Genomic DNA, 27,894 nt, shown 5'->3' with positions numbered 1-27,894 from the left:
TATTACATCCTTCGCTTCTTTGGATTTGGTTTCATTTAGGTACACGGGTGATTGTATATAAACAGTATCAAATAATGTTCAAGTAGTATCCCTGCTGATTCGGACAACGTCGGCGAGCTGAGGGAAGCTGCGTTCTGACATAAATCGACCTTTCAATTTTATTTTACAGAACACTGTGTGGGAAAATTCTTGTTCCTTGATTGTTGCAGTTTATGCAGCTCTCTTGGTCGTGGTATACGTTGCGGGGCAACGTAATGTCAGAACAGCCTGCTAAACTGCTATGCAACAAGTTCCTTGACGCAACATTTTCCTTGCTCACAACAAATGTTTCCAACATGTTTTGTCATATTATTAAAGACTGTTCAACTTTCAATCGAGCAAAGCTGCAGACTATACACCCACGTCAATTTCGTCAGCAGGTCAGACAAGCATTTATCGAGTATGTTATTTGTTATTATACTTACACATTTATTGTCTCGCTGGATATTCAATGGGTCACTGACTTCGTAACCTTTTGTTCGAGTCCCACGTCTTGGTCACCTCTTTTTGGTAGGCGATTCGCGCCCTCGTTGTTAATTCTAGTAAGCTCCAAACACTTTATAAGCAGTGCTGTGATTGGTTCAATTTATACTGGTCATTGACAAACGTTGTTCGATTGGTTGCAGCTTTATTTCACCGAGTGTGTATGGGCTTTTCAAATGCTGCAAATGCACTGTTCACTGAATGGACTTACACCACTTGGTCGACGTAACCTTATTTTTTTTTCGCGATTTAATATAATATAACCCTGACAACTATGCAGGCGCCGATGGCAGAGATCGCCGAATTGAAGGAGATCAAAGGGTCGAAGAAAAAACCCAAATCGAAGAAGAAATTAATGGATCTTTCTTCGTTTCGAGTCGAAGATAATGCCACAAATGACCGTATAAACAAGAGGCGAGTTTACTTTGTGTTGTGTCTCTGGTTACTTTGTTTCTGAAATGCGATCGGATCGTTGTTACTAATTCTAATTTTAAGAGCTCATCTGTCGAGCATACTGTATAATTTATACGAATAATAGTTTTGAACTGCAATCGGATCGCCTAATTTGTGAAGTCTCATTATCTCGTACATGATCAAGAACCAGTTTACTGCTGTTTGGCGTTCAAGCAGAAAAATATAACAATTGCTTACAGAGCTTATATTTTTCAACCAGTTAGTATCGAAGTGTTGCGTTGAAACTAAACGGATATCTCAGCAATTCGTTTATTTTATTTCAAGATCTTAAATACTTAGATCGCTAAGACCTTGTGTTTCAGTTATAATTTGTATTACAACATGTGGTCTTGATTAAATGAATCTGATGTGATATCAATTACATTTATTCCATGTATGGCCAAACGTGGCATGATAAAACCACACACAATAGAGAAACAGATTATTTGCAAATATGTTAAACAATATCAAGGACCTATATTAAAGTCCTCAAGGAAATTGGAAATTACTGAAATGAAATTATACAAACTTTGTTATGAAGTGTATGTAAACAAGATTACATCAATGTTGTGTACATTTCTTGGATGCACATACAGCATGTTTGTAATTTTTACACACTGGCTGGCTTTGCAAGGCACTGGCATTGGCTTACATTTTTAAAGTTTTCATACATACAATTGAACTAAAGCATCACCTTCTCTTTTCTGTTATAAGCACATTCAAACCAAAAGTTGTATTTATTTTCAGATGTATCATTAAAATACTACTTGTAATAAATTACCCGCAGAAACACCTTTATTATTACTAATAGAGCAAATTATATGGTATATAAAAATTTCAACAATAATATCTTCTTAATTTTCTTACTATAGTTATAGAATTTGCAATTTGGTAAAATACAATTCACATTTTATAAACAACATAAATGCGGAAATGAAAGAAACAAGAGACCTGGATTACCATTTTAGTTCACATTTAAAAAAAAAAAATTCTCCATTCGCTAACTGATGGCCCAACATAAGGGCAAGAACACAATATAATGACACCTATTCCACCACTTGATGTCATCTATTAATAACTACCTTTATTTCTATAACCAGCGCGTTAAGTGTGTCATTGGTGTGCTGGTATTGAAATCGCCATTGAAACTTCTAATTTTTTTTGTGTTTAATCCATTAACAGGCCATTCAGAACACCAAGTTTACGCCGCACAGGGTCATTATTCAGACATGGAACTGTTGAAGTAAGTGTTTATTAGCAGTTTATTTGTGTCATTTTCTGTGTTTATATTTTATTACATGTTGCATTTTTATTGTTAAGCCTACCTGCTGTAGGTCCCTGGAATTTTTACCTAGAAAGTTAAGCAGGAAATGTGAAATATTTATGTTGCCGAAATGTCACTCTGAGGTTGTATGTTTTAAAAACATCAACAAATACAGTCAAACCTGTATATAGCAATCACCCAAGGGACTTCATTGAAATGGTCTTTATAGGCAGGTGGTCTTTGTATGGAGGTTGGATTGTTTTGCAGTGAAGACCAGTCCATGAACCGAGAATGTCTGGATGTTGTAAGATTTAGAACAGCTGCTTATGAAAAATAATGTGAATATCGTAGTGTAAATTGTAGACAACAGTCTGCAGCTCATCGACCATATTTTGAAATGAAGTAGGTATCAGTTGTTCCAATTTTACTGCATCCTGGGTAATTTTCACTGTAATTGATCACCAACTCATACATTTGACATACAGACCTGCCAGAAAGTATTTACAAACCAAACTAGTACACTACACGCAGTTACTACCTACGATATCATACAATAAAGCAAACTCGTTTGATATTGTTTAAATAACTGTTTGAATAAATATATTTATATATTTAATAAAATGTTCATTTTTACACACAATAAAAAAAAAATTGTAATTGTCGTGCAAGATGGAATAAAAACGGCAGTCTGAACAAAACAGTGAACAAACTTTTAAATTCTCTGGAGAATGCCGCGTAAATGCAACCTCATGAATATTCAATTACTTCTCTGAGCCGTTTGGCATGGTATCGACGAGTTTCTGATACATGTTCACCTGGAACTGTTTCCAAGCTTCCATTATACTCCTGCGTAAATCCTCGGTAAATCCTAATTGGTCTCTATAAAGCTATAGTCAGGATAGCAAATATGTTAAATCATTTGAAACGTTTATCCATCATCTCTCTCTCTTCTGAAATCCATCGCGGTGGACATGGGCTGGTTCGGAATCTTTCAACTTTGAAAACTGTTAGTATTGCACCAGGTTTAAGTTTTCAGCGCTTCTCTTCAAAACCTAGTTGTTCTTTCATAAATGAAGACAGTTATTCGGCAAAAGAATCGGTGGTCACACTGCATATGACAGTCTAAGAAGAAGGTCCACCCTAACGTTTTCTTGTTACTTTCCAGGCTTTTGTCCACCACTGATGTCGCCCCTACGATTCGATTGGAACGTACTTACACTGTGACTATATGTGGCAGAGCTCCAGAAGGAGTACCTACACTTTATGCAAATTTTTTTAAAATTATGCTAATTTATTCATAACGTAGCAGTTTCTGTGCTCATGAATATTCATTAATTTGTGGGTCAATACATTTTAAAAGGGGCGATATATTATTTTTGGGGGAAGAGTTAGAAAGGGGGATTAGCAATCCTTAGGGGGGTCAATACAAAAGAAGGGACGCATTTGGAGAGCAGCCATGCTCCTCATGTCTGTTGTTGCACGTGACCTACAGCTGTCAACTGTGTTCGTTCTTCGACGACTTCGACTGGCTTCCTTGTGGGGTAGTATTCTTGTGTTCTGTTTTCCTGACTTGAGTTTTTGAATCCGCTGTTTATGATTTTAACGTCTTTGATGTCTTTTGTAGGAGTGTCCAATCCGTGATTCAAACTTGCGATCTTTGAGTTCCCAGCGCACTGTCTTGTCCACTGTACCACGAGTGTCTTCACACAGGAGTTAGGATTTAAGTCCTATTCATAGGAGCACTGTCTTCACTAGCATTCAAAAATCTAACTAAACATACTGGATTCGAACCAGCGATCGCTCACATTGCTCACATTGCTGAAATAGTACAAATCAACTGAGCTATGTGGGTAGTCATGCAAATTAAATAATTTGTTGTCATATTTAGCTTTCTTTCCAAATGGTGTTTGCGAGAAAAAGATGGGCAGGCAAGGGAATTGAACCCAGGTCCTCCTGATCACTATGTAGAGAACTGACCCACAAGACCACAATGGATTGACTGGATGTGTTTGCATTTGATAAGACTATATAGTGTGTATATATATAGAAATACAACATATTTCTATTATTGAGTTACAATTGTCCAAAAAATTGCCAATTTTGTGTTTTTACTTGTGTAAACTATATGCATGCCATAACCCGTTAGTGTACATCTTGCCAATTGGGTGTTTGCCATTTGCGTTGCCCATACCTGACCTGACCCTAACCCTAATGCCAAGACACGTTCCTGTTAATAATTCCGTTGCCCATACCTGACCTAACCCTAATGCCAAGACACGTTCCTGTTTATAATTGCTCAATAATGATACCATACTCTGTTGTGCACTGTCTGCGGGTAAGTTGCATTGATGTCAACTGATTAAACAAGTCGCATTTAAGTAATTTCCACTATTAACAAGTGGTTAAATTGTGACAATAAATGTGTGGACAAATATTTGAGATTAATTTTGGTGTAGACAACTCTCGTTTAATTATTTTACACCATTACAAGTTGTTAAATTGAGAGAATAAATGTCTCAACAAATATTTAATACTTAGTTTGATGTAAACAACTCACGTTTGATTAATTCCCACAATTACAGGTTGTTAAATTGAAAGAATAAATGTGCGCACAAATATTTTAGACTTATTTTGGTGTAGACATCTCTCGTTTGATTAATTCCCACAATTACATGTTGTTAAAATTGAGAGAATAAATGTGCGGACAAATATTTAAGACTTATTTTGGTGTAGACAGCTCTCGTTTAATTATTTTACACCATTACAAGTTGTTAAATTGAGAGAATAAATGTATGGACAAATATTTTAGACTTATTTTGGTGTAGACAGCTCTCGTTTAATTATTTTACACCATTACAAGTTGTTAAATTGAGAGAATATGTGTGCGGACAAATATTTTAGACTTATTTTGGTGTAGACAGCTCTCGTTTGATTAATTCCCACAATTACAAGTTGTTAAATTGAGAGAATAAATGTGCGCACAAATATTTTAGACTTATTTTGGTGTAGACAGCTCTCGTTTAATTATTTTACACCATTACAAGTTGTTAAATTGAGAGAATAAATGTATGGACAAATATTTTAGACTTATTTTGGTGTAGACAGCTCTCGTTTAATTATTTTACACCATTACAAGTTGTTAAATTGAGAGAATATGTGTGCGGACAAATATTTTAGACTTATTTTAGTGTAGACAGCTCTCGTTTGATTAATTCCCACAATTACAAGTTGTTAAATTGAGAGAATAAATGTGCGCACAAATATTTTAGACTTATTTTGGTGTAGACAGCTCTCGTTTAATTATTTTACACCATTACAAGTTGTTAAATTGAGAGAATAAATGTGCGCACAAATATTTTAGACTTATTTTGGTGTAGACAGCTCTCGTTTAATTATTTTACACCATTAGAAGTTGTTAAATTGAGAGAATAAATGTATGGACAAATATTTTAGACTTATTTTGGTGTAGACAGCTCTAGTTTAATTATTTTACACCATTACAAGTTGTTAAATTGAGAGAATATGTGTGCGGACAAATATTTTAGACTTATTTTGGTGTAGACAGCTCTCGTTTGATTAATTCCCACAATTACAAGTTGTTAAATTGAGAGAATAAATGTGCGCACAAATATTTTAGACTTATTTTGGTGTAGACAGCTCTCGTTTAATTATTTTACACCATTACAAGTTGTTAAATTGAGAGAATAAATGTGCGGACAAATATTTTAGACTTATTTTGGTGTAGACAGCTCTCGTTTAATTATTTTACACCATTACAAGTTGTTAAATTGAGAGAATAAATGTGCGGACAAATATTTTAGACTTATTTTGGTGTAGACAGCTCTCGTTTAATTATTTTACACCATTACAAGTTGTTAAATTGAGAGAATAAATGTGCGGACAAATATTTTAGACTTATTTTGGTGTAGACAGCTCTCGTTTAATTATTTTACACCATTACAAGTTGTTAAATTGAGAGAATAAATGTGCGGACAAATATTTTAGACTTATTTTCATTTTTGGTGTAGACAACTCTCGTTTAATTATTTTACACCATTACAAGTTGTTGAATTGAGAGAATAAATGTGCGGACAAATATTTTAGACTTATTTTGGTGTAGACAACTCTCGTTTAATTATTTTACACCATTACAAGTTGTTAAATTGAGAGAATAAATGTATGGACTAATATTTGAGACTTATTTTGGTGTAAACAACTCGCGTTTGATTAACTCCCACAATTACAAGTTGTTAAATTAAGAGACTAAATGTGTGGACAAATATTTTAGACTTATTTTGGTGTAGAAAAGTCGCATTTAATTTACTTCCACAAATTACAAATTGTTAAATTGAGAGAATAAATGTGTGGACAAATATTTGAGACTTATTTTGGTGTAGACAACTCTCATTTAATAATTTTACACCATTACAAGTTGTTAAATTGAGAGAATAAATGTATGGACAAGTATTTGAAACTTATTTTGGTGTAGACAACTCTCATTTGATTAATTCCAACAATTACAAGTTCTTAAATTGACAGAATGAATGTATGGACAAATATTGACCATTATATTTTTGAGTAAATACCTGTACCTCTACAAGGTTGAGAGAATAAATGTGTCGACAAATATTTGATAAGTATTTAGGTGTAAGAACTCGTGTTTGACCAACTTCCACCATTGCAAGTTGTTAAAATAATGAAATAAATATACTGGTATCATTGGATATTTGATTCAATTGTGAAACTTTCTAACAAAATGTTAACTGCTGGCTTCGAACCCTCAATCAACAATTCCGCAGACACAGTATAAATTCCATAACACCACAGAAGATATTAGTCTGTTGCTTGAATTGTTTTCGTAATATAGGGAACGCCATCGACACTTTAACAAAACTTACCTTGACTTGGCTCTTGTTTATCTCTTGTCACAATCTGGAATCTGTTGAACAAATTGCGCGTCGTCCAGTTTAAGACGTTAGTTATTTTATTATTTATTCATTCAGTTTTGTATGGTGGAGTTTTGTGAGGTTTATTATTTTTTTGCGACGTTCTTTGTTTACTTGTTTACGGTTTGAGAGATTTCAGTTCATTTGATTTACGTTTTTACGGTAGCTCTGAGCGGGACTCAAACCCACTGTCTTTTCAAGCTAATTTTGTTTTATTTTGATGGCACGCTTGTGTACCACGCCAAGACGTTGGTCGTTAAGTGGTGTTCATTTTTCTAACTTCTCCAGTCTCGGCGTCACCCGACTGACTATATGAGCGTTCTGTTCAACTGTTAAGCTAGGATTTATTACCGTTATTATCATTATATTGTCACGTGATTTGTTTTTACCTTATGTGTAATGTCTTAAGTATCTTTATTGTAATTTGTATATACCAATTCTTATATACCGAGGAAACGACCCCGATTGAAGGTCATGTATTTTATGACGTCACCAATTCGTGTGTAGGTACTGCTTCTAGATCTGTGCCCTATATGTATTACTGCACCCACCCACAATACAACGTTTAACCATCATAAATGTTTGTTGTTAAAACAACTTCTAAAAACCCTCTCTCTCAAAAAAAAGTAGATAAAAAAACGTCAATCGAAAAATGTATATTATTGTTAAAAGTATGTTGAATGACGCAGTGTTATAAAAGTACAACTCAAGGATATAGCTTCCTCACACATTTGGTGGCATACTTTTTGGTGCATACTCTTCTGTTAATCCGGAAACAGGCAACCTGCTCAGGATAGGTAGGCGTGGCTACAGCACAAGAAATATCTGAAATTTATTTAGATACTAGTAATCATTTTCAACAACAAAAATCAATAACTGTCCATTTCAATGAATCACAAATCTAAAATGCGAAACGTGTGGGTGGGTTTTTCACAGGCACTTTAACGTGACAATGCACTATGCTACCCAGCAATTTCCCCTCATCTCAACACCTGCAAATACTGCTTAAAGTCAGCTTTCAAAATTGGAAAAAAAATTGCTAACAAGACATGACAGAAACCCTCACAAACGCACTGAAATTCCACAATAGGTGAAATTTGAATGACATAGCGCCCTCATAGTTCAATCACTAAAACACTGAAGTCTCACAAAAGGAGGAATTTTAACATGATCACTGTGTTTCAATGTGGCCTTGATTTAATATACTTGTATGCAGGATCCTGTGATTAAAAATATAAATTCAAGAACTACATATATATGCTGTTTAGTATTTATCGTACTCGTCTAACTTAGGGGTAATCAACTCAGTGTTTTAGGATTGTGGGTTCTTAACCAAGCATTCCATTGACACACTCCCACATATTGATTTTGACATGATTTAAAAAAAATGGTAATGAAGTATTTACTGCCTTTTTCAGTTGTTAAACATGCCGTTGTCAAAGTGTAGTTTATGCATGGTTACCATGGTTACCATTCAAAACATAATCATGGTTGATATCCATGGAGTATTATATAAATTTAAGTATCGGTAATCAAACAATGTGCAAAGAACAGGTTTTATAACTAGCCAGTCAAATTTTAGGCATTTTGGATGGAAAATCTCCCAAAAATGGGGGGGGGGGGGTTACTCAGTGAAGTTCGGGCTCTAAGTTCTACGAGTAGTGTATACTTACAAATAGTTCTCAGAGTTCAACGACCTACAGTACATGTTTGCATATAAAATAAAACAATCACAGCACTGACTTCCTCTTTCAGGGTCACAGAGTAAAACAATATCAAAACATCCTTTAAAGTAGTTAAGGAATCTATGAAAGTCAAACTCATGCACATAGATAGAAATACTGCCCTCTATAGGTCATTTGTTGGGGGTAATGTCCTCCTTGTTGTTAACATTTCTTCTTATCTGAATTGACTTGTCAAGGCAACAGTCAAGCTTTGTATGATTTGCAGGAGACCTATGCACACCCTGTAAGCATCATCAAGGCTTTTGAATTTGTACAGTTTATAAGAAATCTTATCGAGCAGAATGCAGAAAACATAGATAGACGTCTATTCTAAAATTAAATCGGGGGTGTCGTCACCTGCATATGCGTCAGATGGGCATTAAATTCTAATTATTGTCAATTAATATTTTTAAAGTATTTTTCAATGATACACAATATCAGTTTGACATTTTCAAAAAGGAAAAAATCCAAATGAAGCTGATAGGTGTCCAATTTTCAATTTTGCCATAAAAGGATACAGGATACAGCCTGAAAAATCTGGGCAAAGTCAGGTTACCGGGAACACATTTTTCTTTTTTTTTTGGCCGTTACATAAATAGTTAAATGTATCTGGTTCTTCTGAAAATATTTGTTAAAAAAGTTTATCCCTATTCTGAGTGGCTGCAGGGACAATGCACTATATTGTAAATATATAAAGATGTTCGTTTTTGAGAAGAAACTATTCAATGAACATCCACTAAGTTTTAAAATTTAGTGTTAACTCAAAAAGATTTAGCATTTTACAGTATTTGGTTTAATGTTCTCCGCTAATTTGCATATATTAATCATCTTTATTGTATTCATATTTACGCTAAATAAACCATATTGCATATCCACAATTTAAAAGGAGAGAGGTCTGCAATATAATACTCGGGTGTTGTTTATTGTGGTGCCATCTCATCTCTGTCCTAGCATGCATGCTATGAAACATGCGTACTACGAAGAAGGTTATGCCCTTTCATTGTGTATTGAACTCCCTCCTGATGAATTCTCTCACCCCCTTCTTGGCATCGATCATTGACCTTTAAAACATACTCATGATTGCTAAACCTATGTACATGTATTTGCTTTCCTCAAACCACAAATCAGTAACGTCAATCAGGTCATCGCTATTGTTAACGATACAATAACCTGCCCTTTGAAGAGACAATTGTCTCATTGATGACTGCCCTCTAGTGACTGGTTTTCATTGTAGGGTGTTCATTTGTTTTGGTTCGCAATTCATGAGTAGAGCGCATTCTTCGGAATAGTGTTTGTGTGCCTAGTAGGTCATCCATTATTCTGATTTCGCAGAATGACAATAAAACATGCTTTCTTTTCAACTTCCTATGCATACAGAGGAAAAGAAAACGAAGAGAGGCCGATGACGACAACATCAGTGTAAGCAGTCTAGACCTGAAGGTAAGCACGTAATTCAATGCACATGTTGACAAACAAATCCGAGTTCTGGCAATCAGAAATGCTAATCAAGTAAATAAAAAATTATTCTAAACTTTTGTTCATTTTCTTTTTTTTTCTTTACATAAATCCATCTAATGAGAATTCTATATTTCTCCACAAATTTATTAATTCATGTGCTGGACATTTTTATGGGAATACTTATTATAAATTGCTTAACATTCACAAGATAGCAAATTTTTTCATGAGTTAGCAGGAAACGATTCATTAAGGTGGTAAAGCAACTGTCTTGAAACTTTTCTAAACAGCAACATCGGTGAAGTGAAAATTAATATTGAGATTACAGCTGCTTTGTGGACCATACTGTAAAAACATTAAAATTCCACTGGTGATCAATTTCACTATTTTGATATTCGATATTATCTACTTGGTTTTGATTCCAGAAAATTTCTAGTGAAAATTAAACTTCTATTGTAATTTGACATATTCACTTGGATTTTAATTATCAGCAAAATTATCTGGTAATTAATTATTTTACAATATACTATACATTTGTAAACTGGGTTATTTCTTTCAATTACGATCTCTGTGAATGTGCTTCATTTTAATTTGAAGGTTTGTCATAAAAAGTGACCATTCTTTTTTTCTCACACTTCTTAAATACTGGTATGTAACCTTAGTTTTATCTCAGACAAATATCCACTTCAAGTAAGTACTGGGTGAAACTTTGTCTGTTTATCTTCAGTTGAGAAGAGGAAATCGTAAAATAAAACCACAACTTGGCCATCATGAGAACTTCAAATTATGTCTACTTCTCACATACCTACGCTACTCGTACACAAGAATAAGAATTATTTGTTGACTGACCTTCCATGTTTACTTGGTAAACAACTTACTGTCTGTTCATTGGTCAGCGGGTGGTTGATTGACTGCCATTGGCTGTACCATTGTCATGTCTGCTTTATTTTGAGACTGGGGTACGTCAAACCATATGCAATGAAAGTCGAGCTCAAATAGTTTGAATGTTTCATATTCAAAGTACAGGAACTTTCCAAATTCATTCATTGTACAGTAGGAACTATGGGACCATGGAGCTTTCGCTGCATGCACCATACACTCCTGTATTTATTTCCATTCAATTAATTAACGCATTGACAACGTATAGTTTTGTATGCTGTCTATAACGTATGGAGTAAAACGCGTGTGGTGCTAGTCACTTATACTACAGAGAAACTTATACTGAGCAGATTTTTTGAAATTTTTTTTTTACTTCGTACTGCCCTTATATAGATTGATAGTGATGGATAGGATATTACTTTACAATATAACCACCAACATTCTCATGAGAGGAAGGAAACTGAAAACCACAATGTAGGATAAGCCCAGGATTGAATGAATGAAACTAATGGTGTGGGGCATAGTTTTTATTTCTGTCCCGGATAGGAAGTTCAGGAACCGGAACCTGACCACTGTCTTATTTAGTTACAGTCTTTGACCTCAGAGTTACGTGAAGAAATAAAACTGAGATATGTTTTTGATTTGTATTTCTGTTACTTTTATTTGACCTCTCTCGGGGACTTGTAATTATTGATGGCTTCAGCGTTTTAATTGAGTCTTATGTTGTATGTAAGAAGCAATAACATTTAATTGTGTGTGTTTACGATAATCATGGTATTTATGACATATCAGAGTAGACTCCTTAAGGTACGCCCAATTTATGATGATACATGGGGAAAACTGTTCAGTTGTAGAACTTAGTCACTATAGCTTGAAATAGCAAGCTAAAAATACATTTTCGCGACTTAGTATACATTGTACTCGGTGGGGTAGGGGAGATAATATTGGAGAATTAGAAAATCGGATATCCTTTGTTGGTAACTTCCGCAGTAATTATGTCATTTTGTAACCATGGTGCTCTGAATAGAACAAATCCTGAAAAAAAGAATATTTTCATGTTTTGTTCATCTGTACATGTACATGTTTATGTAGAATTTTGGTCTACGTGAATTCTAATTGGTTGGAAGCAAAATTGGAAGGGGGTCACCGGTGTCATTTTGCACCCTGGGGAAAAAAAACTACTTGTGAAAACATAAAATAGCTGCAGCTGGTTGTCATGGTGATTATGGTAAGTGTAGCAATATATTGCTGTGAACGATTTTCATCCTCATTGTTTGCCACATAGACAACAACTAGAAATTGATGCCATGACGTCAATTATGCTTTCTAATCAACTTTTGTTAATATCAAATCATAAAACTACTTTTGGGTTTTAAAAGAAAAAAATTTCATGAACAATAGGTTTATCATACATAATTAGCATCCAAATATGTAGCATTAGGTTGCACACTTTGCTCTGAGTTGAAGCCAAATATGCACAAATAATGTACGGAACTAACTACAGCTTAAATGATTGAATTACACAACAAAACGTCACAGAACCCAGGGGAAGCATTATCGTAGGAAGCCCCCATACATGTAGGAGTGAGGTTTATAATTACGCAAAGAAAGACCAACCACGTCTATTTATAGCGTTCAATGACTTGTTATACAATAATACACAGCAGTTGTTCTAGTATAAACTGCCATTCATTCATTCCGCCCCTACTCACAAAATATATGCTCGATTTAACGCAATTTTATATGTGGCTGGGTTTGTCAGTGGACAATGGTAAATAATGAATGTGCGTATGTATGTATGCACGTACATCATTTATTGGGTATTTAAATGTATGCAATATTTCATCTGTAGATGATATATTTGGGTAGTACGTGCGAATCACCATATCTACTTCCCATTTCAAAAACGCCTTATTCCACTCATGCTGGGTTGAGGGACTCTAACTACGTCATGGACATTACTCTGTGTCAGAGATTTTGATTTTTTTTTTAGCTATTTCACCCAGGGACTTTACATAACGTGATCTGTGATTGATATAGCGTACCGTTTTATTTGCCTACGAGCCATTTTATCATAACTTGATGTAGAATTTACGTGCATTCATACAGTTGTATGCCATTTTGAAAAGTGATTATTTTACTAATTTTAAAAATTATAAAAAAAAAGAGATGATTAGAGATGGTGTCCAACTGTGCAATACCTGGGAGGGATAGCTTTCAATCTGAATTGAGAATAAAGGCTGTCAGTGGAGGGAAAAGGTGAAATCGTGGACACCATTGTTTTAAAATCTATTTTTTGTTATTAATATCCATTTTATAAACTGCATTATTTTTCATCAAAATTATAAAGCAACATTTGTGGGATTTTTTGCAAAGAAATTGTGCAGATTAATTTTGTAACTGGTGATAAAATTGAATTTGTCATTCAAATGGGTATCAAGTAAGAAAATCACAGATTCATATTATAAATTACAAACTGTCTGTCTGTCGATATACAAACATCTATCTACGATAGATTTGCAGCACATTGTTCTGCATTGTGTGCATTGACTGTTCTGGAAACCCGAATTCAGATAAACTATCATTCAATGTAATAACTTTAATTGCCTCATTTGAATCTCCATCAGTTGTCATAGTGATCTTCAATGCTTCAACAGACTATATGAAAGCCTGGGGAACAGTGTTCTTTTTTAAACCATTTCATCAATACTAATAGACTCAATGTTCTGGGATACAGAACATGCTTACACATGTAAATGCGACTTTTATTATTTATTTGTTTAGGAACAATAGTTTGCTCTAAGGAAACAATATTAAAATAGAGAATTCAAAATCAAAGACAATTTATTATAGTTAATAAGTAACGGTACTTCTTTTTCATGCAGTTGGATTTTAATATAAGTTTAACATAATAAGTATTATAAGTTTAATATAAGTATTATACAAGCCCTGTCCAAAACGAAAATCAAGTTTTTTTTATGCTGGGAGAAAAAGCATATGGCTGGCAAAGTGTGTCCACTCAAAAAATGTGTGCTGCAGGCCTTCCGTTTCAGTCATGTTTTAAGAACTTTGTTTTTTACTTGCGTCCCAGATCCTGAAATTCGGTCAATGAGAACATGGCCGAGTATGCAAATTGCACTTCATTGAATAACCAATTTAGTTTCAGTTTACACTGCCATTAATTTTAATAGCAAATGATCAGTGAAGTGGATGGGCTCCACTACTCAGTCTAGTGTGCACATATATTAACAGCAGGTAATGGTAATTGGTCACCTTACTACATGTGAGATATCCTCACTGTGCTGTTCACTGAAATTTCAATGTGCGCTTAATATTTAAAATCCTTTGAGCGTCAAAGTCAACGTTTATCGCCTTTCACTAAACCAACCTACATCAGTTTTTGATCAAAACCAGGAAGCAACAGGAATTCTATCCATTTGGTTCAAAATCAACAAAAAATACATAAAAACATGCAAAAAGTTACAGAAAATTTTTTTGGTGTGGGTTGTAGGTTCATTTCGTAGTAGTTTAAAGTCGCCTACAAATTTGTGATCTCTATATGCATATTTATGTAAATTGTTACATAATTATTTTAAAATAAAATAAAATGTCATAGGAATATTTTAGTTAATAAATCAGGGCTACATCTGGTTTGGACCATGGGCTGTTCATTAAAATAAACAGAATTTATTCATTTTGCAATTAGGATATTGCCTTTAAGAAACAAAACTTATTTGCATAACAATAGAATATGTTAATCACCTATTTTAACCACTGTTATTCTTAAGCGAGCTAGCTATATTGTTTGTACAAAATTATACAGTAGGAGGACTCATTTCCACATTGTATAATGAATGGGGTTACCAGTCTATTTTTTTTTAGAAAAATGATATGGGTATATTTATAGCGACCAGCAGTAACTTGGGTTTTAACATTAAGTATGCAGGTTACAGGAAACAATAAAATATGAGATCGGGGCGGGTTCAAATCTGACACAAGTACTTCCTGATAGACTGAACAACAAGTTAACTAACTATATGTCCTACGTAAACTGACATTTGATGACATAGTTATAGGGAAGTCAATACCGCCAACAATAATATTATTTCAACTCATTCAGAAAAACTGGTATGAGCAGTGTTTATTAGGTAGCCATGAAGAGATACTTGTGTTGAAGCTCAATACTACAATATTTTTAAACATTATATTTTAGAAAAAGTGTACATTTGTACTCCTCTATTACCATCGATTTGTAATTTATAATATATATTACTTATAAAATTGTAATTTAGAAATGTTATATAAATGATTCTCAATGATCCAAAGTTTGACACAAGTGAACTTGGGGGGGGGGGGGGGGGGTAATTATTTCCCATAGAAATTTGAATGTAAAGTAACCTGGTAGTTTTAAATTAATTTATTCTACCTGTGTTATATGACTGATATTTTTTATTTCCAAAAATAGCATGCTTTATTTAAGTTTGATTCAGTCATACGGCAGTAATTCCCCAGGATGAACTTAATAATTCTGACCACTGTTGACAATTCACTGATAATAAAAATCCTGCCTCTGACTGTGCTGTCGGTATATTAGTTCTATCAGTGTAGGAGACACAGCATTGGTCAATAAGATTCAACATTCTTATTGAACCCTAAAATCAGTTCTGTGTCATTCGCGGTTATCTGCATTAATGACAGTCAGTATAGTGACCTCATGCGACACTGTAATCCTATAACTCAGGTCATCCAACTGACCCCTACTTTTCTTTCTTCTGATTGGTCACTTCTTGTTTCCTGTGTTTCTTTATCGTGGGCGGGGCTAAGATAGCTCTGAGGTTGTTGGCACTTCACGCTTCCCCGGCTCTTTGGTTCTCAGTCTTGATTATAGTTTCATGGTGTAAGGACTGTTTTTCTCTGTCTCCGTTATCTGAGTAATGTTAGTGGCTGTACCACCAGCTGAATATAATTACTTTTAAACATGGTTTTTCGCGGGTCTGCCACTATGCCTGTCATGCGACGTGGATCTTATGATTTTCTCTCTAGTTTCCAGGTAATATTTTGCACCCTTTTTTTTTTAATCATAGACAAGGTTATGTTCACACATTAGACGTCAAAACATAACACAATTCTTCATTTTTATTTTATTTTTATAACAATTGAGAATATTTTTTGTTGTTCTATTTCTGTCTATTTTCTCCGTAATCATTGCTTATCTTAGCCTTTGAGTATTGTTTTAACTCGCATATCATGTCAGCTTTTTATCTTATCTTGTCTTTCAAACTGTCCTGACAAATTCCTTCAAACTGTCCCGTTTATGCAGTTTATTTTATATCAAAGTAAAAAAAAAATAGTTTTTTTTTCTAAAAAATATATTGCTAATATTTTCTCTTTCTTCATTATAGGAACCTAGCTCGAAGCGTGTCCGCCAAATGTCTAGGGTAGCTTCGCTAGTAGACATTATCTCTCCGGTGAATCATGTGAAAAAAGTTGGACAGGCATTGACGGTATGTACACAAACATGATAAAAATTATGTGGGAGGGAGGAGAATACTTTGCCGGGAGCAAACCAATACGCTGCATTCCTCATTTACAAACAAACCTCTTAGTGCAGTCAGGAAGTTAAAAGATATGAAGCATAGAAATATTTGCCGTTGATGAATACCGATGTTTACCTGTACACGTGTGCTAATAAGAAACTTCAAATAAACACATAGCTATGGTTTGACTACTGAGGTAGCTCCGGGTTGTCTAACGCCATTGATACATGTATTCACTGTATACTGGAATAGGTTATGATGATGTGAAAATTCTTGCAGGAAACATACAACCTTAATTAATTTGAATAATTTCTCAATTTAACTAACATAATGATCTACAAAAATTAGAATTTTTTTTTTTTAAATACTGAGCTATTTTAAACCATTATTTTTAAATAATGAGTGGGGCTGGCCGTAATGTTAACGATATCATGTATATTACCACCTACTTGACCATGGAAGCTGAGATATCCACCCTTTGAAGGCCATGATTTTTCTTGCTAATATTTTGTGGCATTGTTTGCGAATTTGTTTTTATTTTTCTGTATTTTCTGTAAGTTGTCTTGATCACATTTTTTTTTTAAATATGTTTGTGAAAGGATGGCGAAAGTTGGCTTCGGCATTCACTTGTTGGATATTTTCATACAGACCTTTTTCTCACATGTATCAAATTTATATAAATATAAAGAGTAAGTGTACATTGGTGACTAAAATTACATTTGGAGTTGTCGTGTATCCGACCCCCCCCCCCCCAAAAAAAAAGCTGTTGTAATTACTAGGTTATGCAGTAGTAGAAGCTGTGGAAAAATCCAGGAGTCTGAAACTTGCAAATCGTTTTAATCTCAGGATTTAAGTAGGCGTGTTTTTGTTTGTCTGTACTATGTGTTTTCCTTGGAGAGAAGAAAATCAATAGCTTCAGCAGCCATCGAGCTGAAGTGCCCAACAATTGGATGTTTTCAAATATTGACCAGTGACGACATCAGTTTAGTCATCAGTGCAATGTGTAAATCCCAACTATGTAGACACGTGTTGTCTTCAAATATTCGCATTCTGAGCATTTCCCGAAGGTTTTCACGCTCATCAAGACACTAGTCTACGTATAATTTACCTGCTATTGATTGGAAAACAGGAAAGGCGATTCTAGTTTGGTGCAAACTAATTTGATTTGGCGATTGTGTTTACCAAATACCTGTCAAGAATGTTCACATGTTTCCTCTTCACCTATTGTTGAGCGGCTTTTTTTTTAAGGATCTCTGGAATGTTAGTTAGACATAACTTTGTATTCAGTAGTTTTTTGAAAACAGTTGACACGAACGCCCTTTTGTTAGTTTACGCATATTTCTCCTGGGTATAAGTATTGGCTCTGGCCACTCGACTAAAGCGTGCTCAGTCATCACCGACCGTCCAGTCTGCAAGCATCGTCAGCTTTCAGTCCATGCATCAAGTTTGTAGCGAACTCAGGCATTCAAAAACGAATGAATGAATGATAAGTAATGTTCTGTGTTACCGTGTCTGTTCCTTCGCAGAGGTCTATGAGTTTCCGCAATCTCAGCTCATCACCAACTTTCACGATTAAGCCGTACACAAAACCACAAGCCACTCCAACTAAGCGACGTGACAGCAAGCTATGGAGTGAAACGATACAAGGCGATGTCAACGACGTTCTTTCCAAGATGGATATCAAGAGACAAGAGGTGAGTTTTAGATTTTTATAATTTTTTTTCATGATCTTGGGGATTTAATGGAGATATAATATAATGTGTATCACTTGTTTCTCTCGAGTCTTGAATTTCAATTATTCACTTGCAGTGTCAGAACAAAGGTATTTTGTCTCAATTTCCGTCTAGGAATGTCTTTGTTCAGGTAGCATTATCGATTAGGCTTTATCTTAGATTTCTCAAGGCAGCAGGAATTCAGTTATCAATGGACTCTAAACGGTCAACTACAAGAGCAATTGTCTGATTGTTAGTTTCTCAATTATCATTCAAAACAAAGTCATTTGTACACAGGTGCAATGACCGTAGCAAGGCTTGTGGTGCCTAACGACTGACACTGTCAATATTAAACAAGACAAAACAAAACCTAATAAACATTGTTATGAGCAATCCCCAGGGCATCTCTTTTACCCCCATACATATGCTAATCACAGAAAAACAAGATGTTCTCTCAATCAAAAAGTGATCAGGTTCTTCAACCTAGCTTGATTGAAAGGTATTATTATCAATAATAATAGATATGGAGGCAACCCAATTATGTGAATAGACGACAAGGAACTGATGGTTGCTGACCTCATCAGGCTTTATTACCACTTCCTGAGTTTTGTAAAAGACTTGTAAAAGTTTTAACGCTTAAATTGAACAACTTTCACCCCCAGATTGTGTATTTTCTCTAGACTTTTTCATGGTGAGACTATGACTACGTTGTTACATCAACAGAGAGAAGAAGTCAGTACACGGCAACGAACAACATTTTTTTCCCCTGCTATTGTGTAAACTTAGTTCATTGCATGCCCTGCATTCTTTCCTTTGTTTGGCCTGTTATTGTTTGGAAATGTTTTTCTCGCCTTGTATGACAGGTGCTCGATTGGGTTCTGTGGTTTCCTATTTCACATGGTGTTGAGGTTAAAGACCTCTTGTTGCTTCCATGCGTCAAATACATGTGTACATGTATGTGTACATTTCACATCATTAACACAAGTAGACATGATGTCCTGTGATGATATATGTAGTTTTCTTTTAATGTACAAATTTACTCAAATTTCCTGATAGTCATTAGAGTTTAAAGTCATGATAAAAGATGGCGGATGAAAAAAAAGATAGAATTTGGGAATATTATGATAAAACATGGCAGGAAAAAAAAAGAAAATTTTGAAGTTTAGAATATTTTTATGATAAAACATTGCAAAAATATTTTGAAGTTTGAAATGTTATGATGAAATGTGGCAGATAAAAAAATCTATTTTAAATTTGTGGAAAGTATCAAGAATCGATGATGTTATCAGTCAATCTCACACGCACGCTGAACAATGTTTTCAATAAAATGAGTCGAGCCTGCAAAGTGAAATGTTGACAAGGTTTGCAGTCTTTTAGTATAAATCAATACAAAACATCAATAAACGTTTGGTTCGATACAGTGACATTTTAAATACAGTGCCAGAACTATAATGGATTTATTGGACAATTGTTTATACATGTATGTCGGTCCATAGCATTATTTCTCAAAAATATTTTGGTATCAATTTTTTTTGCAAAAATATGAAATATAGTTAAGCTAATATTTCATAAACAGTTCATAAGTGTTGTTTAACATTTGTTGTAAATGCGAACAGAAAAGAAATGTTTGTGCACATGTTCAGTTGCATCTCCGTGGTGTGAACATAATTTATATTCAAGCCAGTTTTGTTTATAAACACTGAAAATACAATGGCTGTATGGTTCAGACATCCTGCGTACATTGATTATCATTGAGGTAGATTCATTACTACATTATTTTAAACTTTATACAAGCGTAGTAAAGTTCACTCTGTGCACTGTCGGTTTGTTAACAATACAGCACTGTCGAGTAGTCATCTATATCAAACGTTTATTGTCCCAAGGTGAAATGATGTCATTACGCAAAGGTATTACCCACTCATTGTCGTCACGCCTGTTTATCATACCGTAATAGTTTATTGAAGTAAATAGAACGAAGAAAACAGCGTCCCCTCTAATTTATTTTTATTTAAAAAAAAACACTTAGGTGTTGTGCTGCATGTTCATACATTTTACTAAAATTTTAATTAGTTTACAGCAATAGTTATGATAAAATTGATTTTGCATTTTTATAACCCATAGTTCTGTGAAATTCCAAAAATCAGCAGTTTTCAGAATCGCGGTGGTCAAGAAAAGATTTCGCTTAGTTTCGTCAGAAAATCTATTTTATCAGAAATTCTTATCTGCCATTGACAGGTCAATGTCAAATAAGGAAATTGAATTCATGTTCTGCAAAGAATTGTCTTTGTAAGTGCAAAAAGAAAAGAAAAAAAAATACTGAGAATGTAAAATGTGTTTTATAGCCTTTGAAGAGGTCCAGTGTTAATAATAGTACAGATATTAGTTTCCAGTGATGCGTTAATCACTGCATGAGAGCATAAATAACATTGTGAATAATAACCGCAAGAAAATGTGGTATCATGCTGAGTGTCGTCCTGTATTTAGGCCAACGTAGTTTTCCTGTGATTGACAGCTAGACTTGTACCGTAATTCAGTTGAAAACAACAAGCTGCATTTAGGAAAGTTAGAATTAGAATGTTGTTCTGACTTGGAGAGAGCATTTGCCATCCCCCCTGGCAAAATAACACACTTGGTAGTGTCTTTATGTTTACTTTTGGGTGTACAACTGTTTTGCTATGAATTCAGACTCGAGCACCTTGGTTCATATTCCACACCACCCTAGAATACAAATATTTTGAATCGGTATGTACGGTACTCAATGACACAGAATCAACAACTCCATTTTTTTTTATCTATTTTTAGGCTATTTACGAATTGTATCAAGGAGAAGTGGATCTTGTAGAAGATTTAAAATTAATCAAGAAAGCCTACCATGATTCCATGAAATCGTTAGGAATCTTAAAGGACGAGGAATTGAATACAATTTTCGGGTCGCTGGCAAATATTCTACCTCTTCACGAAGGTGAGTCACGATGCAGTGTGTTATTTAAAAATTATTCATTATTACAACTTGATTATTTTTGATAATCTTCGTTCAACTTTTGTTGTTACAGCAGTAAATTATGATTAGCCTTCTTGTCCCTTCACTGACATATTCAAATTTAATCTTTAATTCTTTGACTATTTACAGAACTTGTTGAATCATTAAAAATGCAGAAAAGGAAAGACGGCACAACAGAAAACATAGCAACAATTTTATTGCAATGGGTAAGTATTTCCTTAGCATTATAAACCCCCCCCCCCATGTATGTACATGTATGTTCCCTTATAGTATTTTTTTATATATTTACATTCAATGTAAATTCTGACACGTACCTTTTTTTCGCTAAGGTATCTGGATAATTAGAAAAACTTCACTGGCCTTATATTGTATTACTAAAGATGTTATTAGACTTAGTGGGGTGCAGTTGTTGAATGGATTTAGGTTGAATGTTTACACATCCAATATAGCTAGCAGTAAGACATAGTTCACTTAGTCAGCATCTGTGGAATCTAATCACTTGCCACACTTGTCAGGTTAGCTTTTGTCATGAGGATGTAGTTTGTCAGGTTTATTTACTACTCTCTGCCCTTTTGAAATTTAGATCAATTTCGGAACAGGATGGCTGCATGCGTGGGTGTGCGTGCATACGTATGTATACATATATGTATGGACTGTGGTTGAAGTGTGTCTGGGTAAGGGGTATATCTATTTGATAAACAACTATTTTCGCTGTCATTCCCAGCTCATTTTTCATCAAAATTTTTTTATTTTACAGTTTCCGAGGTTATCAGGTAGTTACGTCTCCTATTGTTCCAATCTAGTAGCTGCGAAATCGCTTCTTGATGTAAAAAAAACGGATAAAAAAGTTGATGATTTTCTCCAGAGGTGTAGAGAGTCACCGTTCAGTAGGAAGCTTGATTTGTGGAATTTTCTTGATGTGCCTAGGAGTCGACTTGTGAAGTATCCCTTATTGTTGAAGAATCTCCTGAAATTTACGTCACTGGAACACCATGAAAGAGAATATATTATAGAAGCTGTAAGTTTTATTTTGGGAAAATTTCATATTCGTTTAGCTGCATTTAGTAAGCTTTTATAAATCAATGTGTATTTTTAACATTTTTAGACCTATTTTTGATTTGTCCATTGTTGTTGAAGTGTTTTTCACTGTAAAATTTCAATTATGATTACATTTTATCGTAAATCGATAAAAATAAATATTATATGCACTATTTGACATTCAGATTCAGTCCTACCCTGGATCTGATCAATAACACAACCTTTTTTTATTTTCATTTTTAGATAAAAGTATCCGAGGCTATTATTAGACAAGTCGATAGAAAAACTGGGGAGGCGAAATGTCGACATTATATAGACTCATTTGAATATACCGATGAGAAGCAAATGGACCCGCTCATATGTAAACAAAAAGTGTTATTGTGTGGGGGAATCTTACGAAACAACAGAGGAACGGTGAGTATATTGGTGATCGTGTGGTAAACTCGTTGACATACTTTTCGGCAAAAACACTTCAGTGTCAATTAAATTGACTTGTTTTGCAGTATTGCTAATGTAACCTTTCCCAATCACTAATCACTATATCTTCCTGTTTACACAACCGTTAAGTTCTACAGGCTGATAACTTTCCCAAAACACTTCTAACTAACAATGTCTACACGACTGATTATTTGTTTCAAAAAAAAAAAAAAAAAAAAAAATTAGTAATAATCACAGAAACAGTAGCCATACTTGTAATTATGTAAAATTTAGCTTTTTGAGTGCAAAAAATAAAATAAACTAAAAAATTTCATATATTGCTATAACTGAAAATTTGGTATAAATATTTAAAAAAAAATTATGGAAAAATGTTGCAACTACATTTTGGTAGAAAATTAATTGTGATCATATTGTTAACCTACTGGTTATATCTACCGGTAAAATGCATCTTTCAAATAACACTCCACAGCTGCTCACAATGTTTGTGTTACCTGCATTCTATCCACAGTATCATGGAGACTTCTCAGTTTACCTGATCTTTTCATACAAGAAAGAAAGAAAAAATCTTTCAAAGAGAACATTCTAAACAAAAAAAGTGGCTGCAGACTCGTTGGAATGTCTATTTGTGAAAGAATTTATTGACTCAAAACTAATCAAGGTGTTTGTTTTTTTACAATTCTTTTGCAGAAATTACACGTGTTCTTATTTGAAGATATCTTTGTGCTGACAAGGCAAACGACGAAAAACGACAAGAAGCATTATCAGGTTTATCGCCAACCGATTCCAGTTAGGCAGTTGATGTTAGGTGATATGAATGATAGTGATGCCAAACTAAATGGGTCGTTTCGAGGAGCATTCACGCAACAATTATGTAAGTGCAAATTATTATTCTACTGTAAAATACTTTATTTTCGCTTGGAATTAATTTACGCTGTTTTTGCTGAAAGAATGATTCAGTGAAAATAAAATCCAGCGAATATACCTTTTTTCCTATATTTTACATTCAACATGTCAAAATTCAGTGAAAATAAATTCCATACAAAACACCCAAAAAGCTTTTTCAGCGAAAATTAATTCCAGCTAAAATAAAGTATTTTACAGTATTTCAATTAGGGTCAACTTATTTCATTTGGGGAGGGGGTAGTTGTGGGTATGGTTTTTATATGCAATATGGCATAATTGAATTTACAGCCACAGAACACACTGTCTGGTCTTTTCTCTTATAATTGTTTCCAGTTTCATTCACAAGTGCATGCCATTTAAAAATAAAGTTTGTGATCGAATTTAGAAATTTAATAACAAAAGAGATATAGAAAATTAAAAAGCATTGCAAAGCAATATTAATAGTTTGAAAGAAATGCACCCCCCCCCCTCCCACCCATCCTTGGAAAATGGTCTCTCCCTTAGCACTGTAGCTTATACAGCCCAGTCAGGTTTAAGTGTCCTCTGTATACATAGTTTAAATATGAAATTAAAACTATTCGTTTAATTTGAACATATTTGCTACACGTGGGAGAAGGAACTGGTTCTCACAAGTACATGGACACTGCAAATTTTTAATTGCAGCAGTTTCAAATATAAACCGTGAGAGTACCGTATCAAAAGAAATCAATCCGATCCCACATAACATTAGAATTAGATCAGAGAAGAGAAGAGAAGAAGAAAAAAGTATGGTGTTTCCGATCATGCAGTGCAGGAGATTGAGTTTTAATTAAATAGAGATCACTAAATTCCAATCAAACAGTAAATTGAGTTGATGTAATAAGAACTGTCATGTTGTTAAAACTTGTCTAATGATACTGGCTCTAATCCAAACCATCCAAGTATGGTATATTTCCAACTACTTTAGAATACTTTATTTTCACTTGGAATTTATTTTCGCTGAAGGGATGATTCCGTGAAAATAAAATCCAGCGAATATACTTTTTTTTCCTATATTTCACATTAAATTCATCAAAAATCAGTGAAAATAAATTCCATACAAAACGCCCAAAAAGCCTTTTCAGTGAAAATTAATTCCAGCTAAAAATAAAGTATTCCACAGTATTCTACAGTAGGTGTTATTACTCTCAGGGTAAATATTTAAAAGTTATGTTGCAGTCACCTCTTTTTCTTTTCTTTTTATTGTACTTGGCCCTGACACCTATTTGATTTTAATCTGTTAATCATTGACAAAGTCTAAGGAAAGGTTGTTTACAATAGCAATAAATAAATACTTATACTCATCAGCTGTACAGAAGCTTTGAGTTCATGTGATTTGTACGTTCAAAGATAGTGTACTATCCCTTTTATGGTTTGTTGATGTTATCCAATAGACCCTTTGGCCACTAGGCTAGACAGTGTGTTTTGTACTGAACCTCTCTGTAGACTGGGTGTCTCAAAACCGCAAGGCGGTGTTTATGTCCAACATACACAAACCAGTATGCTCGGCGTGGGCAGAACCCTGGCAGCTACAGTTTTAAATGATTGCTTGTGCTGATGGGCTTGCCCTTTTCACTCTTTTCATCACAAATTCACAAAATAGTCCCATTTATAGTCTGCACTTTCTTTTAGAAGATTAGGACAAAAATAGCTAAAAATTTCCAGAAATATTGAAGATTATAAGGAAAAAAGACAGAAAAATTTGGGTGAGAAAGTCTGGTGGTGTAAAGGTTAATGTGTTAGATTGTTTTATATTAGGAAATAACACTGATCTTTTCTTTCTCGCTTACAGCTAAACACATGTTCCGAATCACTCCCACTGATCCCACATTAGGACAGGGTCATACGCTGCAGGCTAATGATGAACATGATAAAAAACAATGGATGCAATTACTGAGGACTGTAATGCCAGCTGTGCCAAAAATGGAGAGTGTGGTGTGACACACTCGCAGCAAAAAAAAAACTTAAATGTGACAATACAACAGAAGCCAAGGACGAATATGCCCCTCTGGTCAAACTGTATGACCCACTGTATAGAGGAGAAAAAAATTATTGTACCCTGGTTAAATCAATGGTTGATAACCGGCTGTCAACTGCTGGACTGTGCCTGAGTTGACCAACCAGAGTCAGAAGATACCGCCAGAGCAAGTACTCCATGAAGTCAGCCTTTGCAAAGGAACAGGGATTCTAACATTAGACAATATGTGTTACATAGGACATAAGGGAAGAGCCATTTGATTTCAGGGGTGGGTCTCAAAAATGCTGAAAGTGGTAAAATCATCTTGTAATTTTAAGTATTCTACTTTTTCTATAAGCATTGAATAATACAATGACCCAGAGATCGAATTGTTTGCCCAATAGCTGAGGGGGCTCTAATTAAAATTTACATGGTTTCAAAACCAATGTTTTTTTTATCCTGGTCAAAGTCAGTGTCAGCGTTAAGATTCAGCTCTGTAATTTCAAACATACTGACAATCTGAGCTGCCAGGATATTTTTTTTTTGTCAGAATTATTTATTCCCATATCAGAGTGTTGCATATATTTTTTTCTGGAAAAAAAATCATGTGCCATATTAGGGACAAGCTGAAATATACAAGAGTATCAAAACTGTAACTTTTTTAAAAATTTTGTAAATATTATATATGATTACAAATTATGGAAAAATCTTTTTAAATTGGAACCTTTTATTTTTTTATTTTTTAACATTATTTGCGCACGACTCCTTCCTAAATTCGACACTGTTCTTGTTTCCTATCGTTCACATTCAGGACCAAAATGTATTATTGAATTTCTGGTTACAGTTTGATTCAGTTTGCCATCCAAAAACAAATTCTCTGATTGGCAAAAACCTCATGTATTCAGCTTTGCTGGCCAATAGGAGAACTCTTTACTGAGGTTACTTGTATGATTTCTATTCTATTTATTATATCATAAAGTATACAGCCAGTTTTTCTTTTTTTTCTCCCCCCTTTCAAAACATATCAAGTAGTGAAAACAAAGTGTATGTCAAACTATACTATTAAACAAATTGACTTTTTGGGATAATGCACTACACTTAAGGGGGTGATAGCATTAATATTGCAGGGGACCATCCAGTATTAAATCACTATAACATGCGTTTAACAAAGTAAGGAAGCAGTAGAAATGTTTACAAGACATGTCATAAATACTTCCTTCCATGTAAACACAGATTATTTGAAATTGACATCCTTAAAAAATAAAATGGCAACCATCATTAAATTAACATAAACAATCTGATGGCTCCAAAGTCCACGGTCTGGGTTAAACTCCCACCCAGAGTAGCCGTTTACACCAGTGAATTATCGTACTGGCGTCGGTGAACTCATCTATTTACATTTTGACAAATCTCTCTCAGACCGTGCATGAACTTGTATATATTATTTTTTTTTTTATTGTAAATATAAACTATGCTCTGACACTGCCTGTTTATCAATAAACTAAGGGTAAAGGTAATTTCTATCTATTGCACTGGAACTCCTAAATCTGAAGTTCAACGAAATCATTGTAAGATAAGTTTAATTCCATATTCTTCAGTTTTGTTATGTACAGTTTGTTTACTCTGAAAAAAATAAACACTCTGATAAAATATTATCCATTTGCTGTTGCTTTGTATATTTTACAAATTACATGTAAATATCTACAAATAACATCCACACATCTAAGACAAGACTGATAATCTCTGAGGTAGCTCAGTCTGAGTATTCCCGATTTCTGTGCCCATGAATCAGTCCAAACAACACATTGTGTTTCGTACGTGTTTATACAGATAATGCAAGTCGTTAATTGAGCTGCTATAGTTTCCAGAAAGTCGCTGTCTCAAGAAATCCACACATGTTTATAAACAATGACACAGGCGCTGGTGACGACTCCCCCCGCTTTAAAGTCAAACTGCATAACTTGATGTGGTTTTCAGTGATTTGTCAGGAATCACAAGTTATTTTAATGACTGAACAAAATCCCTTGCCACAATCAATATAAATACA

General features: G+C 34.2%; 1 protein-coding gene across 1 annotated transcript; it reads left to right on the top strand.

Annotated features, from left to right (window-relative positions):
• The first annotated feature begins 360 nt into the window (after nt 1-360).
• On the top strand, nt 361-27,502 carry LOC100378915 (neuroepithelial cell-transforming gene 1 protein-like). The gene is made up of 12 exons (XM_078010633.2): nt 361-439; nt 803-936; nt 2,158-2,218; nt 10,287-10,349; nt 16,646-16,747; nt 18,307-18,474; nt 21,295-21,454; nt 21,623-21,699; nt 22,251-22,511; nt 22,775-22,945; nt 23,657-23,840; nt 25,683-27,502. Exons 2-12 carry the CDS (start codon nt 809-811, stop codon nt 25,829-25,831), a joined length of 1,524 nt encoding a protein of 507 aa, XP_077866759.2. The 5' UTR covers nt 361-439; nt 803-808; the 3' UTR covers nt 25,832-27,502.
• Nucleotides 27,503-27,894: the final 392 nt, after the last annotated feature.

This window comes from Saccoglossus kowalevskii, chromosome 3, assembly GCF_978046115.1.
Source record: "Saccoglossus kowalevskii chromosome 3, keSacKowa6.1, whole genome shotgun sequence".
NCBI classification, from domain to species: domain Eukaryota; kingdom Metazoa; phylum Hemichordata; class Enteropneusta; family Harrimaniidae; genus Saccoglossus; species Saccoglossus kowalevskii.
The sequence above is the reverse complement of the archived record's forward strand: the minus strand, read 5'-3'. Positions and strand labels throughout refer to the sequence as shown.